This window comes from Takifugu flavidus, chromosome 19, assembly GCF_003711565.1.
Source record: "Takifugu flavidus isolate HTHZ2018 chromosome 19, ASM371156v2, whole genome shotgun sequence".
Classification (NCBI taxonomy): domain Eukaryota; kingdom Metazoa; phylum Chordata; class Actinopteri; order Tetraodontiformes; family Tetraodontidae; genus Takifugu; species Takifugu flavidus.
In genome coordinates, this window is record NC_079538.1 from 6,182,523 (window position 1) to 6,201,813 (window position 19,291).

A 19,291-nucleotide genomic window follows, 5' to 3' on the forward strand; every position below is an offset into this window, starting at 1 on the left:
TTCTTTTGTCTCTCCTGACTCTGAGTCGTCGATTGGACGTCGTCAATTCCGATTGGCTGTACAGATGAGGTCCCGCCCCTTTAACAAGGTCGCTATGGAGACCGCGCGAGAGCAAGGCAGCTGGCAGGGTTCTCACAGCGAATGTTTCCGCACACCTATAATAAAGAGCTCCGGAGCGGCGGACAAGGAACTGCGGAGTGGCCGTGACGGAAGCAAACGAAGAAACCATTTTATTTCACGGTTATTTTGTCCTACACTCTGGGATGAACGTGGCAATATTTACGACCGCTTAATGCCTCGAACGTGAAGCTCTGAGGAGGTCTCTCTGCTGGTTGACCGTAAGACTTATGTTCTTTTTTCGCCAGCCAAGCACAGATAGGCCAGCACAAGAGCCTTCTTTTCCGTCTTTCAGTATCCGTCCTCTGGTATATGTTTAGTACACGTAGCAATAACGTCCGATAATAGAAACATCCGCTATAGGAACATTTACTAATCTATATTTATGTGTTGAGTTGTCAATGTAGTGCCTCGACAGTAAGCTAACCTAACTGTGTTTTTCATTAAGCTAGTCAAGAATGGCGATTTCCAAGTGTTTCCCAGCCGGCTATTTATGACATGTCTGTTGATTCCTTTTGAAATAAGCTTTTAACGGCTGGAAACCTCTTCATTGACACCACGGTTGGATTTCCAATAGCCTAAATATAATAGAAAGAACGCTTATTCTTGTAGCTAATCAATAGTTAATAACAACGCAACAGTGTAATAACACGCTTTTAGCTTTATCACTCTAAGCCCAGTGGTTAAAGAAGCATTATAGTGTTTACAGGCCTAAACAAAATATTGAATTGGCTGTTATTGAAATGCTCTTCCTTGGGTTTCGTCTTTGTTTTCGTCCGCCGTGTGCACGCGCGGCGCGCGAGCGCTCGTGCTGGCAGCCCACCCTTTGTTTAAATAGCTGCCTGTACAGTTGCACGTGTTGCAGCGTGTGACACCGGGGAGACGGGTTTGGAGCTTCCACGGAGCCGCTAGGCTTCCCCCCTTTGACTTTAAACGTCTCCCAACAGCTCAAAACTATCGTTTCCTCCCGACTTGACACATGTTCCAAGTTTCCGTTTATTCCAGGGACTAGAGTCAAGAGGGACAAGGAAGTTCCAGTGTTACACGCACTCTGAAAATGGAAAAATAACTTTGATATTTTGTCTTCTTTAGCTCTTCTTCCCTTGAACTTATAGTGACATATGATATTCCTTTCTCAAAACCTCCAACCTCATTGGTATTTCAAAATTCCGAATAACTTGCTGGCATATTGTTTGTACAAGATTACGTGGCCAGCTGTTGAACATGGTTTGTTTCTAACAAATTGTGGAAATTTTTTAGAGGAACTTGGTGATGTGCATTGAATCACTTCAGTGGTATTCAAATTGAACCATCCTGCCCCTTGCAAAGCTGCAGTTTTTATAGCACACAAGTCTTTTGCTTTGAGTTCTTTTGCTGAGAAACACAGCTGGGAGAAAAGAGATAAGAATACCGCATTTGTTTTCAGTCCTATTCACAAATTTCTCTACATTGCCCCCTGCTTTTTTACTGTTACGGGTATTGCTGTGTATTTTCTTGTCCCTTCTTCAATTTAATACTATAAGTTGACCTTCTTTGCAGTGATGCACAAAGTGATACTTAATTCTCCTGGACTTAACACTCTGTTATTGTCCTGTCAGTGGTCCTTTTTATTTTATTCTATTTTTTATCTGCAGAGTCCTATCGCTTTAAGCTCAAATGAGGTTTGCGTCCAGCAGAAGCATTTGGGCGTGCTGGATGAAAGTCTCCTCCTGGCTGTGTCTTTGGCACACTGAGTGCTCTCTGTTCTCAGACACATGCCTGCACTGCTGCTCTCCTTGGCTCTCTTTGCATTCCAGGAGCCTCAGGCAGCTGAAAACCTGCAGTAGCAGGCGGCTGCCAGGCTTGTTGTCTGAAGTGCAGAGTTCCTAGTTAGTTAAAGCCTGTATTTTAACTGTAAAACCCTCTTCTTAACTAGTAGACAGATTTGAATTGTGGCCCTTATATTATTTAAGCACAGTAATGTTTTATAATAACGTTAGACCTTTTTTATTTTTATTTTTTACACGTTTTTTGTTCAACCCAACATCACTAAATGGGAAAACTGGTGACTGCTTGTTTATTTTAGGCTGCATTAGTTCACCTTCCGTGTTCTGCTTGCTACCAGTTTGATAGCTTACCGATTTCATGGAATTTGTGCTCTAGTACAATAGATCAAGCAGGAACCGGTCTTGGGTGTTGTCTTGGCATATCTGCAGCCACAGGTTAGGTAGGTGGCATTCTTCCTGCCAAACAGATTTTTTGATTGCAGTCACTACTGGTATACATGGATATGGATTAAACACAACTTCAGATTGTGTTCTAACAGGACTGGTGTGTTTTAAACAAAATAGTGTGGCATTTTGTTCTGTTTCAGAAGCTTTTGTGTAAAAAATTATTTACATAAGGCTTGCAGCAGTTTTCAGAACATGACCTGTCATGTGACAGCTAAACTTACTGGTATTTTATCTATCAATTTGTAACACATTGCACTGTTATCACTTTATAGCTACTCTAAAAAAATCCTCTTACAGCCTATAATAAAGGCCAAGTTCCTGTGCTAACCACAACTGCCTCTGCAAAAGTCAAGTGCACCATCCTTTGTTTTGTGCCGCATCCTTTCTTCATTGCCATACGTGACAGCAGAGGGACTTTAACCTTTGATCATCCAATAAAATGATTGCCAAGGGGCTTCGATCATAATGAAACTTACTGTTTTATGTAGCCCAGTGTCGCGACTGCAGCTATATTTTTTATGGAGTATTCATGTTCATAATGATGTCAATAATAATAACAGTAAAAAGAAAAGTTGAGCTGGAATGTTTGTCTGGGGTGCATTAAACATGCCCTTTGGTGTTCTAAGAGGAGATGCATGTACAGCTTCCACATGTTATTAACAGTAAGCAACTCTGCCATGCTCTCTCTTACGCTGGTCTCCAATCTGTGTCGCCGCTGGTTACGTAATCCTTGCAGGATGTTGATAGTAATCCCTGTCCTCCCCCTCCCTCCTCTCAATGTGGCTTGGACAGGTTAAGCCATAGAAGACTTGTTGGCCACCAGAGGAAAAGATGTGCGATGGAATGGTAGCCATTCAGACGAGCGCTCGGTCCTCCTCCTCCTCCTCCTCCTGGTCACCAGCTCACAGCCTGGCTACCTCAGCACTTCTCCTCTTCACCCTCCTCCCTCATGTCGACGCCTCAGGTAAGGCACAGAAACACCCCCACCCCCCCGACACGTTCTGTCCCTCGTCCCCTGGTGCTGCTCCCTTATGATATATCTAAACGGAACCTGCACATTTTCAAATTGATGTGATTTGCCATTTTTCTTGTATTTCAGTTAGATGCAATTGTCCTCTTTTACCCTTGGTCTGTCAGGTAGCTTTGGCACGGAGCAGCAGCTTAGTGCACAGTCACATGCGCTCTGTGAATCCATTCAAGACGCTAATGAATCCGAACTGTTTGATTCTATTGAGTAAAACGGAGATGATGTTGTCTGCGCTCACATTGCAGTCATAAGGTTTTCATCATCTGTGACATTTACTGTCCTTTGAGAGCTTTTTGCTAGCAAGCTTCAGGTATTATAGCATCCACACTGACTTGTGTGTTTCAGCCCACAGTTATTTTAATATGTGAAGCCTGTGGTTATAAAATTGATGTGATTGTTTAATGGGGTGTCATATTGTTTCTGCTCGTGTCTCTGAAACCTGTTTACTAAAGTCGTGTGGAAGGATATGTGAGAAATGACAACAGGAAGATTGAAGAATGATGCGGTGGGGTGTGCTGTGGATAATTCTCCCTGGCTTTATCTCTCTCTCTCTCTCTCTCTCTTATGTAACCCACATGATTCTTGTAGAGCCAAGAGGGGCTGGTTTCACGCTCACGTTTTGCACCAAACACACTCACACATTACAAGGAACGCGTGTTTTCAAATCCCCAAACCATGTGTATGGCATTCCCGTGCGCAGATGTGTGCAAATCTGTTTAGCCTCTTTTTTCCATTTGTTTTTTGTGGATTTAACAACAGCACAATGTGACATTTATGTTTTCTTTTCTGAATCATGCATCTTCTGGTCAACAAAATCCTCTATCTTTTAATTGGTACAGCATCAGATAATTAAAGGTGAGGTTCCAATTTAAAGCTTGGCTGCACTTCTCCCCAGTTGTGTTCACCGACCTCCCTCTGTCTCCTGCTCACAATACATAATTCACATAGGTAATCCTCTGACATGTTCCAGGGATGGATATTGCTCTGGAATTTTTCATGAATATGAAATATCATTAACGCTGACATGCTTGTACTGGTCTCAAACATATAGCGGTGTGTGGTATGAATAGAAATGGGTAGTGAATAAAATATGGCCTATTGGCCTGCTAGTATCAAATTCAAGCATGGATTATTTAAATAAATATTACAAATCTATATTTACTTTTCCTCTTAAATACTGGTGAATAACTTTGGTTAAGAAAAGAAGGTTGAGCTTGCAGCAATCTCATTTGTTCATTCTTCAATTCTCTGAGCCTCGGGTTTGTTTCAGAGGAAGTTGCCTCAGACGTTGAGTCAAAACGTGAGTGTAAGTTTGTGAATTTAGCGTGCCAAACTATTGACATGATCAAAAGTTGAGATTTCCTCTCTTACACTACGAGCCTGGAAGGAAGGCGACACAGATTGTTTTTGTGGCTCTACTTGAAACGATAAATGATGCCCTCAGAAACCCCATTGTCCTGTGAAGTTGAGTCAAATCAATACAGGAACATGCCAGTGAGGGGAAGAGGTCCTCGCCAAACAAGTACACGCCGCTCTGTGCAGTGGTCATGTTTATGTACGCATGTTCATGCGTGAGAAGAGGAAACGGGTCTTCCCATGGGCCTGGGAGAAAATTGGAGTTCTAGGCTAAGGAAAGGAGCCTGGATAAAGGCACTGAGGGCAAGTAACAGCACAAACGCCTGTTTTAGAAATTTTGTTCATTCTGATGTTTGTCCTGCTCACTCTTTTAAGTCAAATCCATTTTCACTAGCCTACCGGAGCCAATTGTACAGACAGATCCCTGCTTTTGGCAGACCTTGCACCAGAGACTTCCCAAGGACATCGGGGCGTTTTCGTAAAAAATTGCTTGATGAAAATAACAGAGTCCCCTTTTGTGGCTCCTGAATGTCATTGTGATAACCACAGGGGAAGAGGACTGAATGAACCACACCCTACATCTTGAGACAGCTGTAGTCTTTTGATTTCACCATTTTCTGTGCACTCCCATGTGCTTCTCATTGAGCAAAGTTGGCTCAATTTACCAACTTTTTATTTTTTTTAACACCACAGCAGGACGAGAGTGATTCTGCACAATTAACCCGAAAATGTCGTCCCCTGAAGTCCTGTTAGTAAGGAGTTTTGCAGACAGGCTGGAGTAAGGCAATACGTTGGCTACTGGCTCCTTGTTGAAATGTGAGAACAAAGAGGGCTTTCAGGGGGGTGTTTGAAGCCACAGGGCAGCCACAGCAAGCTGCATTTTTACTAGATCATCGGTCTGCAATTAGGACCGCTAGCTTTGAATCTGCACTCACGAACACGTGAGGCAGTCCCTTTTTTGTCCGCCAATTTTCCTCTCCCCATCTTTCTCTTATTATCAGGTGCTAGAATGTGAGACTGCGGTCCATTAGAGGCAGTCTGGACCGATCCTTCGGCCTTTCTCTTTCATCACCTGAGTGTTTATCACTTGAACCATCAATCTGAGCTCTCAGCTCCGTGTCATTTAACAGCTTTCTCACCCAGTGAAGCCATAAAGGGAACTTTAAACGCATCACCGGACAAAAAATTGACTCCATGGAGTCTGATACCGCACTGCTGAAAGGCAATGCCTGACCATTCTATTCTAATTACAGACCTGACTGAACAGTATCAGAGTTGTTCATCTATACTTTTTGGTTGTTGTTTCATATTTTCTCACCCTTTTCTATTTCTCTGCTGGTGACGTGTGTTGAAGTTGGGTTAATAAGTCTTGAAGTAACACGTGGCACTAGCATGTGCATTTATGACTCTGCTCTTCCTTTCTGTTTGGGCCGCTGCTCCGAATCTGAGAATTATTTTTGGGTCTACATTTAGGATGAGGAGAATAGAGGCATTTTGTAGTTTTTCAGTGAAACGTGGTTGTCTGAAACAGCAGGCAGTCATAATGATTTCCAAAGGGCCTCATCTGAGGGACCAGCCTGCTGAGTAGAGAACATCTCTGACTAATGAGCTGCTAAATATATCCCAGAGCCTCTCCTGTCTTCTGTTGCATTAGCTTCATTTCTGTCAGTTGTTGTTTTTTTTATTTATTTCTGTATGCAGTCATTCGTTTTGGTTTGTATTGCATTTCTCCTTGCTTTGTTTTTTTCCTGCCTCCTTTACTTTATTTCTCCTGTCACTGCAGCTCTTTGATATCTGTTCTCGTGCCCACTGAAACGGCGTGGGCCGACACTTCAACAGACACTTTGTCAACAGCATCATCCTGTTCAAACACATTTATCAGCTTACACATAAAACACCAAGCTTCCTACACACAGGCAGTTTTCGCCACATCAACAGACCCCAGCCTTTTGCCTGTGTCAGAGTGTGTGTCTGTGTGTGTGTGTGTGTGGGGGGGAGTTATCTTGCAGCTCAAGGTGCTGGCATTGCATCTGGTTTGACATTCATCGAAGGGTGAACAGTGACACATTGTTGTCTTATTGATAGTTTTGACATGACAAGCAGTGGCAATACAGGATCTTTCCATGCAGTATTTTAAGGTATACGCAGCAGCGTTATACTTTAACCGCTCATAAAACTGCAAACACAGCTCCAAGTCATAACACGTACTGCTGAAGATCAAGATGATCAAATAAATCACCGTTAATGTCTTGCCCGTGCATGATTGTTCACCTATCTACTCATCCATACAGGCCTGCTTTTACATCAGTTCCAACCATGTACTTACATGCATGTGTACGCGTTATGATGTAATGCGTGGCTGTGTGCCCATAGCCGGATCCCAATGTGCCGGAAGCAGCAATCACTCAGCCTTAATGTGGATGTTTTCACAATGATGAGTTGTAACGAGAGATGAGACATTGAGGAACGGCGCTTTTGCAACTCTACATAATTTGTGGCATTTAGTAGCTCCCTTCCCCGGTTAATCATACTAATGCATTCATATCTTCCTTTAACTGCGCTTGAGTACACATTAATCACACCCTATACAACTCCAGCATGAGAACTTGAGCACAATGTCCAATTCCATTAGGTGATGGGTGGTAGCAGGTGGTGTTTGTGGTTACTACCTGCTGGGATTCAAGCAGAGCTGTGGCGAGGCGGTGTGCTTCAGGGTAAGATCGACTCTCTGAGTAGAAGTTTCAACTCTCAACTAAAATGCTTTGTGAGGTGCTAAACTGTTTTGTGCATCGGTGCATCTTTGCACATCCTGTTGCTCTTTAAGCCACTCTTGTTGTTACTCTGTTGACAGAACTGCTATTTTTATTTACTGTGTACAGACAGTACGTGGTGGTAAATATTAGACAATAGGATTAGCTAATGAACATGTTTCCTGCGTTGTTCTGTGTAGTCCTCATGTATATGTCTGTCTGTCCTATCTATGCGACTCTAATCAGTGCATCAGATGTCGTGTTGAGATGTTGGCTGAGCTCCTGCCTAATGCCCTCTGTTCACATTGCATCATGTGTAAACAGCTCTGTGGCAAACAACGGCTAAATGCCGAGGGGATTTGTGTATCCAATACAAGAGTCCATTTCATTAATTGTGTAGGGATTTATGGCAAATAAGCAATAGCTCATATCTGAATTTATGTCCATTTGTTTGTCATGATTTGTTTGTGTATTGTGTATATTGTCCATATTAATCCAGCAGCAGCTTGGATTTACAATGTCCGAGTTCCAATGATGAATTAAGACATGTCGGAGAACATTTTACATAAATGCTGCTGTCAGATGTTTTTGATTTTGCTGACTGAACCAGTTATTACACCTGTATTGTTTTAGGGCCACTTGTACATTGTTCAGAAACTACAATTCACTGGAATTGGGTTTGCTGTGGGGCATTTAGGTCAAAGGGCTTTTGCATTTGTCTTTGCGGTCGCTCTCGTTGCTGATGGAATTTCCAGAGAGGACAAATATTCAGAAGCCAAATTAGTTAATCGCATATTTGGCACGATCCAGGCATGACCACTTTATCCTCAACATAACCTGTCCAGAATGAAGGACCTTCTATTGACACTTAGACTATATTATCCTGATCAAACAGAGCAGTTTTACATTTTTACTGTGATGATATTGAACACTTGTAGTGCAGAAACGTTTCCAAGCCTGTTGTGTCTATTAGTGTCTAAACTATCTGCTAGTGGGGACATGGTGGCACACTGATAGGAAATGGCGTAACGGCTCACTCAGCGGACCATATGTTGAGAGGTTATGCATTTGGTGCGATCACGTTCTCAGTTCCTCTTTCACAGTTTAGTTGAGCTTCTGTAAGGTGATGACGCATTAATGCTGTGACTAAAGCGACAGGTGGAATTTGCTGTGGACTGATGAGATAATATGTCAAAATCCTTCCTCTTATGATTATCAACACCCCGAAATTGCACATAGCAGCTACTAAATCGGATTCTACTAGAAGTCTGGGTGTTAATAAATTGAATCCGTTGCAGATTGAGCCTTGTCTCTTAATACTTAATTGTAGGATTATCCATATTTTGAAATACCAACCCTATTTTTGGGAGGGTTGGGGGGTGTCTCTGCTTCTCTTATCTTATTCTTTCACACTTTCAGACTTGCTGAACAATGATCAGCCTGTAGTTGAATTGACAGTTTTTTGTGGTAATGGTTGGGGAGGGGGTCACATGCACGTGTGTGTAGGAGGGGTCCCACACTCTTTTGTTTTTCAGTGAAAGCTGAGAAGATGGAATGTCTGCCTCCCAGCTGTCCCTCAGTACAGAGGGTGATAGAGAAGAGAATGGGAGCTCACCACGCGCTGTTGCTAACACGCTTCCATCTGTTACTCTGGGGCAGAGGGTACGTCTGTTCATGCATGTTGGAGTTGAAAAGAGGGTCACATAACGGCAGCCCCCTTGCCCTCACCCATTTTGGCCTCTCATGCATATTTAATCCTTCAAATGCAAAGTTGCCTGTTGTCCTTTTGTTATGCACGCTGCTTAAATCTGTCACTGTGCCCCATCCCTCTGTGAACCAGGACAATGGGATGTAATGGTAGCACACGTGGCTCGCTAAATATCAGCAGGAGAGGAATGGGTGGAGAAAGAGAGGATGTGTCCGCTCAGAGACTTCCTTCAGCCTGGGCGTATGCAGCATATGTGCTTGTTTTTTTGTTTTGCAGCTGCAGGAAAAAGTGTCACGTCACAAGTGACTCATTTTCTAACACCTTTTCTGTTTACTGTAGACATGACAATACAGAAATTGTTGCCTTGTTGACCATTGATTAGCAGGATGTGAACATACCGATCCTGCTGTTTACCAAGTCTCGTGAGGACCCCAATCTCCACTTGAGCTGCAAATAAAAATCTGCCCCGAAGTCATCTTCATCACCCCCCCTCCATGTCTGCCTTCATTTATGTCCCACAATCTCCCCCTAAAGTCCTGGAGGTAGAAAAATAGCTTGTTGCTTTGAGGGCTCAGCTTTGTTCTGTCTTCCTGCATTACAGGTCCACCATTTTCCCCTTGTTCAGTAAAATCACGTTAGCCTAGAATAGGACCCACGTATTATAACTGAAATTAAAGTCATTGTCTTTTTAACTGTAAGCATCAACCATCTCATTAATGGAGTCACACAGGCATAAGGTTGGAAAGGCTGGAATAGAAGCATGACTATGCAGATGTGAATAGAGCCAGGAGCAATATCCATGCAGGCCAGTGGGGGTCTGTAGGAACACATTCTGAAGCACCAACTACAATCTAACTGTGGCAATTTGTCCCATGATGATATTTCTTGTCATGAGAACTAAATGAAACTAAACTAAAAAAACAAATAATTAAAATCCAGTAACTGACCTGTTTGACCTGTTTGAAGGATACATTTCACTGCGTGTTTGTGCAATTACACCTCAGTAATGTGAGCGGTCGGAGTGAGACCGCATGTGTCAGTTTGTCAGACGTTGTCAGTGTAACACCATGACAGGCTCTCACCCTCACAGCACAGCATGAAACTAAAGCCTCCCCTTTATGATCCTATATCAGAGTCCCAGATGAGCATGGAGAGTAACACCAGCCTGCATAAAGTGTCTCCACCTGAAAACGTATCCCTGATGTTTGTCGTTGACCAGGAACAAAAGTGAATCCAGAAAATGAAGTCTTGTAGAATTCGACCCAAAACTCATTCACAAATTACAGGGTGATGGTTAAATTCAAGCCCCATGTAAAATATCTCTTTATCGATGCTTTAGTCTCTGAGAGGTTTTAATTTAACAGCGTTATCCTAGTGAAAACTGCTTAGATTACATTACAATTAGATAAGTTCAAACAATTCACTATAAAAACGGAAACAGTGATATGATCTATTGAATTCATGCATGATAACAAAATCACCAGCCCTTTTTTCCCCTTTTCTCCATGTTGGCTTTGCGGGACTGTACTGCACTCTAACAACAACAGCTTAAAATAAAAACCCTGCGGATTAAAGGACCGTGATGGAAAAACAAAAACACCCATAACTCATGAATGACAGAAGCTTCACCCAAAAAAAGACTTGACTAGATACCAGCTAAGAAGCAAAAATATTTACCAGGCCAAAGGCAGCATCATCCTCTTGGTCTGTAGGTTAATCCTGGGTGCAACCCCTATTTGCATAATACCATCATCACAGAGTCCCCAGGGACACACTCAGTTAAATGCTCTTTTGTTCTATACCGAACAACCAAACAGCTGGTTTATAATTATCTGCATCTGATCTGCTTTAGAGCCTGTGATAGAGGGCAAATGGAACTTTAATTTGCTTGGACAAAGAAGACTAAATCCTGTTTTCCTCCAACTGATTTCCTCAGCTAAGAGAGCTAGCAGCTCTTAGCAGGGGCGCAGCAGCAACAGATGGAGAAAGGGAGATATTCACAGCCTGGAAGGCACCTCAGAGCAAGGCAGAGGATTTTAACACCCCCCATCGGCCTGAGTCTCCTCCAGCGCAGCTTTAGGATGCCAGGATTAGCGATCAGCCTCATTTAAGCTCAGTCCTGGTCCAGTCCTACTACTAAATGAAGTGCTTCATCAACCTTTGAGTAATTAAGCTTTAGAGATTTAGAACCATTTAACCGTTTCATATGATCATTGAACTTGATTAATGACTGTTTGTAATGTATATTGTATGCATGTATACTGTTTGGCTCATGTGGCTTTAACTAAGCCCTTTTGAAACAAGAGTCAGATGTTTTTTTCACCATTTTCCAAAAGCCCATTTTCCTGTGAAAAGTCAACGTCAGACCAGTGGGAGAACAGCTTGTGTTTAACAGTGACTCATTCCCTTCCTCTTAAGCACAAAACATGGTGTGCTAAAATCCACACGATTATTGCTTCGTTCTCTCATCAGCCTTTTCCCCCTGTGTGTTTTCATTGCCAATATTTAATGTAGGATGGGAGGCTGAGGTACAGCGCTGTTATATATCATATTTGCCATCTGTGGCTCCTAAACCAACAGTCATTTTTTCCTCTAACCTCCCTCCGTTTGTGCTAGGCCAGTCCTCACTGTGGTATGTCCTGTGGCTGAATCTTCTTCCCGTTGTTGCAATCCAGAGGTTTTCCCTCTCACACAGATATCTTGGTCGACCTGTCGTGACGTGTCTCTTTAGGGACCTTGTGCTCAGGTTTACCCAACACTCTGTTGATTCATCGGCCTCTATCTCTCAAGCTACCCATTGATTTTGTGATCCTTTTCCCATTATTTTTTTGAACCTCCAACATAGCTTTCCTTTTAACCTGTATAAACCAGTACCCAGGAAGTGTATACTACTAGCATTGTGCTACCTGTCACACCTTTTGGTGTAGCATGAGTCCATTAGACCTGTGCTCACGTGAGATACATGACGTGTTTAGACTCACCAATGAACTCTCTATTTCCAGCTCTTTGTTTTCATAGATTCTTGGTGATTCATCGGATAACATTTGGCAACAGCTGTAATTTTCCACTCCAGTATAAAATTTCCACATACAAGAAACTTGAATGTGTTGCGTAATTACTTAACATGCTATAAATTCAAAGACTGAACTATAAATGTTAGAAGTACTATTCATGAATTTAGTAGACAATTATCTGGACGAGAAAGCTTTTTAAACCCAAGTGAGTTTGAAAGCCATTAACACTTATCAGTTTAATGCAGTTGTATTGATCACTGTGTGAGGCAGCACAAAGGATCATTGCAGTTGCCATTGGCTACAGCCTATTGTTTCCAACTGCCACCTATAGGTTATCTGTTCCCTGGTGCTGGAGCCTCCCAGCCTGGGGACATCGTTTTATCAACGGCACCGCCACCGTTAACACACGTTTTCTTCACAGAGGGCCTTTGGTTGGCCCGGAGCAGCTAACCCAACAACTGCACAGGTCATAGTGTCAGATGGCGTCCTGAAATATGCAAGTGCAGATAGGGTTTCTGCACGTGGAGGGAAGATCGCAGATGTGGCCGACAGGGACGGGTTGATGCTATTGCTAATATGCTATTATCCAAATTACCGTAGTTTTATTACCTATATACTATTTTGTAGTAGGAATAGTAATGGTAAAGATGAAATATTCTCACGTGTTTGAGCATTTGAATTAAATCTTAAGCTGCCGGTTTAGAGTAACATGACTGGGAAATTAGAGGTGCTGGTAGTAAGTAGCTCTCGATTTTTTAAAGGCTCAGAAAGCAAAAGTAATTTGACTGTTATGGCTTGGCAATATTTAGATGCCTCAAAGTCATTTCTGTTGTTTTTTTCAATTTAATTTAAGAATATATTTAACTGTTAAGCTACACGCTTCGTGTGTAAGTGGTGGCATTGATCAGAGGGAACAGCCGTCTCACAGTGCTTTTCTTAGTGAGCCGCCAACTGTCAAGTCTCCGTTTACACAGGTGCCGTTGTGTTATGGCAGATCTGCTGCATTCAATGTTTTTCACAATGTTTCTGTATGAGTTTGCGCCATCTTGCCAAGAATTAGTCCTGGAAACAATGCTGCGTGACATCACATGACCATAGAGAGGATATACGAAGGTGGAGCGGCTCATTTGATGTTTCCTGCTTCAGCCTTTCTTTACTGGCTGGCTTAGAGCTTAAAATCTGCCGTTACAGTCATGTAAATGAGCCTCACTACAGACAGGTCCGACTGGCAGGAGATGAAGTCGGTTTGAATGAACAGGAGAGAATCCAGAGAAATATGAGCACCTTTGAGCACGTGAGAGACTCTATGCTGCATCACAGGGATTTCTGGCTCTCAGCAGCCTTTGCTGCAGTGCTGTTCTCTCACCTGTGTAAAATGGAGATTAGACATCAGAGCTGATTTTTTTCTGAAACTTGTAACAGCTGCCGGGAGGAAGCATCGGTAATGAGCACCATTAGCAGGGTACTTACAGCGTTTATGTTACGTATGGATTGTTCTTGTTTTACTGGTAGGGCCATCATAGATTAAGATGTCCGCGTGTTTAAAAACTACCTTTAATTTTGTGTCTTTAGGTTGCGGACAGCCTCCCGGCGTGCAGCACGGAGAGTTGCTCAACCAGACTGAAGCTAACCGGGGGTCTTTCCCACCTGGGACCCTGCTGATGTACGGATGTGACCCTGGCTACACTGCAGATGGATCTATCAGCATTATCTGTACTAGTTCTGGGGCCTGGTCCCATCAACCTCCTCACTGCATTAAAAGCAATAGTGAGTAAATGAAAGGTTTGGATGTGATATGGCGCAGATGCCTTTCACATGGCGTCCTTCAGCGAGCAGTAGCATTATTCATTCTTGGCTTTGATTGATCTCAGCTTGTTTGCCACCCACTGAACCGGAGAACGGGGGCTACCGCTGTCACCCATCTCCCTGTCACCACTTCACCCATAAAACAGTCATCGAGTACTTCTGTGACGAGGGCTACGCTCTGAAGGCAGATTACAAGTTCCTCACCTGCCAGAACGGCGAGTGGGACAGTCCCATGCAGATCACCTGTCGACTTACACAAGGTCTGTTGGTCGCAGCCTTAAGCATCATTTGGTGACACACGTCACATTTTATATCATTTTCTTTTCTTTGTCCACAGACAAGGAGCCGTCGTCTCCACTGGGAATACCGGCTCTGTCAATTGTGGCATCGACAGCCAGCTCAGTGGCTCTTATCCTGCTTTTAGTGGTGCTCTTTGTACTTGTACAGCCCAAACTCAAGTCCTTTCACCTGAGCAGGTAAGATATGTAGTTATTTAGTAATCTATTGGTGTAGTGCACGGTTCTTGTGTTGACTCGCCTTTCTAGCTTGCATTTTTCTTAAGAAACGAAAGTGAAGCTAATCCCATCACAGTCTTTAGCGCTTTGTTGCGGCTCACTAATGATGTGACCTGATCTGATCTGAAGTGCAACTTCCTGTAAAGTGGTTGTCACTCACCACTGCTGTTCCTGCTGTGTTGCGCGTCCCCTTGTTTACAAGCTCAGTCTTCCTCCCTATAGATCAGCTCATTGCAGTCTTTCCTTCTCCACAATTTTTGAAATTACACTGTTGTTTTTGGTGCCCCTTATATAAATATGACAAAATGCCGGAGGTCTCTGGTACCATTCAAGTCTTTTGACGACGTGTACGCAGATAATTATGAACTGAATTGAGCAGAAAGTGTACTGATGGGAATGCAGACTCAGTCTTTGGTGTCCCCTCAGGAGGGAGCAGGGAGTCTCCGGCCAGCCCAGCTCCGTCATGGTGGAAGGAATCCGGGTGACGCTGCCGTCGTACGAAGAGGCCGTATACGGAAGCAGTGGCTTACAGGAATCCTCTGGACCACCTCCTGCTCCGCCACCTCCTCCGGATCCTTCCGAGTCCCGCGTCCCCATCGTTTTCTCTGAGGGGCCTCCTCGAGGGGCTGCGGGGGGCCATGGCCCCAGCAGAACCCGCCATCACAGAGACTTAGACTTCTGTCTCCCATCCACATCCTCCTCATCATCCTCCCACCATCACGCAGAGACAGTACTCGTCCATCAGGCCCCCTCCTGCTCCTCCTCTTCATCAGCATGGGCCAGAGAGCACCCTGGTGGTGCATGTGCCGCCCCGCTGCCGCTTCGTAGAGACTCTGAGAGTAGCGACCAACATAGTCTGCTTTCTGTCACCTCCACAGACGAGTTTTCTGACGGTAAGAAGACACTCATTCTACTCTAATAAAACCTTTAGATTGTAACCTGTTAGTACAGGAATATTTAAACACAGATACCAATGACCTCATTGAAAACTTATCATATTTGCTGTATTTTAACTAGAATGTTTCATTTTTGTTTCATCACTGTAGCGTGGAAGACAATCTCCCGGAGATAGCATTTCTAGTAGCATGTTAGCATTCTGTTAACTAAGGAGTAATGTCTCATATGTTTGAAGCTCTTGCCTTTGCATCCAGTAGAAAAAAGAAACAGAATTTGATAATGGTTGCTGATATTTCGTTAAAGACGCTCGGGAAACGCCCAGCAGTTCCACCGAAACCGGTTTGGTGAATTAATGGAGTGTGTTAATGGTTGATAGGTAGGCATCCGACTCTGGAGACTTTGCTCTGATTTACTGTGTCTGTTCTGTGACCTGCAGATATTCCCCTGTTAAAGGAAGCATGAAGCCTGCCAGCCTGCTATCAGCTCGAGAGCCCCATTCTCTGTTTCCTCTGCTGGTCTGGACTGATTATCGCTGTCATCTGACATCAGTGATGCCCTCCCAGCAGCGGCCAGCACAGCAAAGACTACAACTGCACCATTCCTCATGAAACATCTTCTCCATTGTCACACGAGCAAAACCAGTGACCATTGCTCACCGCGTCACTGATGGGGCACCAAACGACCCCTCCCCAACTGGAGGAAACTGCAGACAAACTTGTCAAATCTAAGTATAGGAGTTAAACATATGTTCTGAGTCCTGGTTGTGTACTATAGGCTTTGTCTTAATATAAACTTGCCTTCCAGCTGCGGTTCTGTCTTTTCACGGCTTCTTTTTAACAATTGAGCTCAAACAACTGTGGCTGGCAGCACTTGAGAAAAAAAAATGAAATAACTTGTAAAATGACCTCCCGATGCCATCAGAATCAGAACAGTCTTCCGACTCGTACTTGAAAAGTCGCCGGTGGCGGCCCTTTTTTGCGTTGCAGCCCACTTTGTGAATGGTGCATGGGTCTTTTTTAGTTCCTTGTCACAGCACGGTGGCTCATCTGTAGGAAGCATGAAGAACCCCCCCCCCCCTTATGCACACGTGCTGTGCTGTGTCTGATGGTATCTTGCATGTGGGGTGAGATGGAGAATCATTTCAAGGAACCAAAAGCAGCGCGCAGCGTCGTAGAACAACCACATCACAACTGTAGGAGGAACTTGCTCTTTGTGGGCTGCCAGCTGCACACAGCACATCTGGGAGGTGTTGCTCCTGTCGACGAGTGTGGTTAGACGGGCGTTCTGATTCCAGCGACATCGAGACATGATGTCACGGTCTGTCGGGAAACGCATCTACAGGGCTCGTGAAAGGGTTGTTTAATTGTATTTTCCTCACCGTATTTATTGCCTGGTGTGGGGTGGCTCGGTCTGCTTTCAGCCGCTGAATCTGAGTGCATGTGTGTGTTCGGTATGCGCGCATCTAGACAGGAAATGACATGTCCTATTGTAGTAGGCCTCGACACAATCTGATTCGCTTCTCCGCCCATCAGTCTGGCTGCACATTGTCTCTCTCTGTCACCTCCAGAAATGTAACCACTCCAGCACCGAACGAGTCGTGAACAAAGTAGCATCACTTCAGGCAGGGGGCCCTTTTCACAGTGTGTGTATTATCCATCTGTTCTCCAGGTAGAATGTTAATTATCTTCTGTTGAATGGATGGAAAACCCCAAGTCTCTCCCACTTTCACGCTGTAGTGAGACTCGCCACTTTCTGTCGAGAACGCTGCGACATGCACGCCTTTTTAATGCCAAATGTTAAGAGACATAGGAGTCATTTCCTTTCAAACAATCCCTCGCAATTTTAAGCTGGTTTCCCAGGAAACAACCGCAGTCAAAGGCTTCCTGAGAAATAGTTTACAGGCTTATATAAAAAAACAAAAGAAAGCCTGCAGACCGGATGTCTTTTAAAATTTCCAATTGATTTGCCATTTGTGGCTGTTGGTGTCTGTGGCTTCATTAATAATGCAAATGGAATGTTGCCTTAGACTTGTACATTTTTTATTTAATTGGATGTGTAGTCTCAAGCCTCCACATTTGTTGCTTTACATTATTCCTTTTTCCCAAAGGCCTTATTTTCTATCCTATGCATAAACCTATTTATCATGTTTGTTTTTGTGAGTGTTCTTGGACATGACAAGGCAAATGTCCGTCCTCCTGTCTTCCCCCCGCTTCTCCAGCTACTGTGACGATGATGAACCTACAACCACCCATGTTTCATTTTCTTTACTTCTTTTTCTGCTACAAGCTGGCATTGAAATTCACCAGGAAAGGAACAAGTTAAATTATGTTCAGAAGCACTGTTGTACAGTGTCGCTTCCCTGCAAAAAAAAGAAGAACACAGGCTTTAAAAAGTACACCTGATCCTTTTCTGTCAATGCTTTCAGCTTTTTGGTTTCCCCCTGTTCGATGGCAGTGGGTGTGAAGATAGTAATTTAATATTTGTACAAAGTTTAATTTAATTTTACAATGTGTATATAACTTTCTAATTAAAGTTTTCTTTTGAATGTGGACAATGTCTCTATTGAAGTGTGTGTTTTTTCTGGGTATCAGTCAAAAATGTCATGTGACATGTCTGTTTTTTTAAAGCAGTCTTATTTTGATTTCACTTCCTTTTAAATCCTGGAACATTTAAATTTTGTAGACTTTTGTTTTAGAGTCGGTTCTTCAGCATCAGTCATCTCGAGTGGTTGCTTAATTACTGTTCTCCTGCTGCCAGTTATAAATGCAAGTTCTGAACTTATTTTAGTTTGGACATTGCAATTCTTTTCTGACTCACAATGAAGCAACAGGCTTTCTCAACACAGATCCGGAGTTAGATTCATGCTTGGTAAATCACGTCTCTTGGATGCCCTGAACACCTCATCAGTGATGTAATCTGCTGTCATTGGTGCTTCAGCTCACGCACCCTCCTGCACACTCTTCCAGATGACCCTGCAACGGCTGCTCAGGTGGCATTAAGCTCCGTGGATCTCCTCTCCTGATCCGGAGACTGGCAGGATCGTCTGCTGCTGCTGATTCCCATTCTGATAGCTTCTCCAGTGGGTTGGCTTAACTTTGCACCAAACATACCTGCCCAAGAGCTACTGGAAAGCAGCTGAGGAGGTGCTTAAATGTCCCCCTACCTGGGCACTGCGGGCAAATTGGGGACTCCTTAAATGTCGGAGGCCTTTTGCTGAATAATAAGGCCTTTTGCTGAATAATAATGACTGAGTGGCACCTTGTGGTGAAACTGGGAATCATCCTACAGCAGTAGCGATTTTTCTTAGCAGTATACACACGCGCACGCGCACGCACGATGTGGGTCTTAGGCAAACAACGCTGTAATGCTTAAAGTCTGCCTGCAGATGGCAGTAGAGCGCAGTTTTGTTCGGGTGTCAACCTGAATAAGAGTGTTTAATTTATTCATAACAACCTGTATCGCATATTAAATCCAGATAAAGGCAACCTGTGTTGTTATGTGGTATAAAAGAACGTTTTAAACTCCAAGGAAGTTGAATCTCTCTTTTCTTGTTTTTCCCCCCCGCTGAAATATTTTTTGTTGTTGGAAATCCATTAGAAATTCTTTAGCCTGGAATATGACCATCATTTTGTTTTATTTAGCCTAATAAGCCTATGAACAAAATTTCCTCTCAAATATTACTTGCCAAATTTAAATGTCCGCCCAGATTAAATTAAAATAGAAAATATTTATTGTAAAATGTTTCGTGACGTATATCAACAAATAAAAATATTTATTCAGAATATTCAATCTGCCTGGATTCTACAAAAACAAAATCGTCAACGTTATGATTGAATTATTGGGAAAGAAACAACGCACTATGTGAATAAAGAACCTAATAAAGCGAGC

At 43.4% G+C, this 19,291-nt stretch overlaps 1 protein-coding gene across 1 annotated transcript; it reads left to right on the forward strand.

Moving 5' to 3' along the window:
• The first annotated feature begins 83 nt into the window (after nucleotides 1-83).
• Nucleotides 84-17,957, forward strand: LOC130515754 (sushi domain-containing protein 6-like). The gene is made up of 7 exons (XM_057016223.1): nucleotides 84-338; nucleotides 3,123-3,294; nucleotides 13,758-13,952; nucleotides 14,057-14,251; nucleotides 14,329-14,467; nucleotides 14,933-15,399; nucleotides 15,840-17,957. The coding sequence occupies exons 2-7, from the start codon at nucleotides 3,162-3,164 to the stop codon at nucleotides 15,863-15,865; spliced, it is 1,155 nt and encodes a 384-aa protein (XP_056872203.1). The 5' UTR covers nucleotides 84-338; nucleotides 3,123-3,161; the 3' UTR covers nucleotides 15,866-17,957.
• Nucleotides 17,958-19,291: the final 1,334 nt, after the last annotated feature.

What these genes read in the sequence shown, in the direction of transcription:
- LOC130515754 (XM_057016223.1), top strand. Translation starts at nt 3,162, where the DNA reads ATGTGCGATGGAATGGTAGCCATTCAGACGAGCGCTCGGTCCTCCTCC. An exon ending in TCACTGCATTAAAAGCAATA is followed by an intron (nt 13,953 to 14,056) that starts GTGAGTAAATGA and finishes GATTGATCTCAG; the next exon opens with CTTGTTTGCCACCCACTGAA. An exon ending in CACCTGTCGACTTACACAAG is followed by an intron (nt 14,252 to 14,328) that starts GTCTGTTGGTCG and finishes CTTTGTCCACAG; the next exon opens with ACAAGGAGCCGTCGTCTCCA.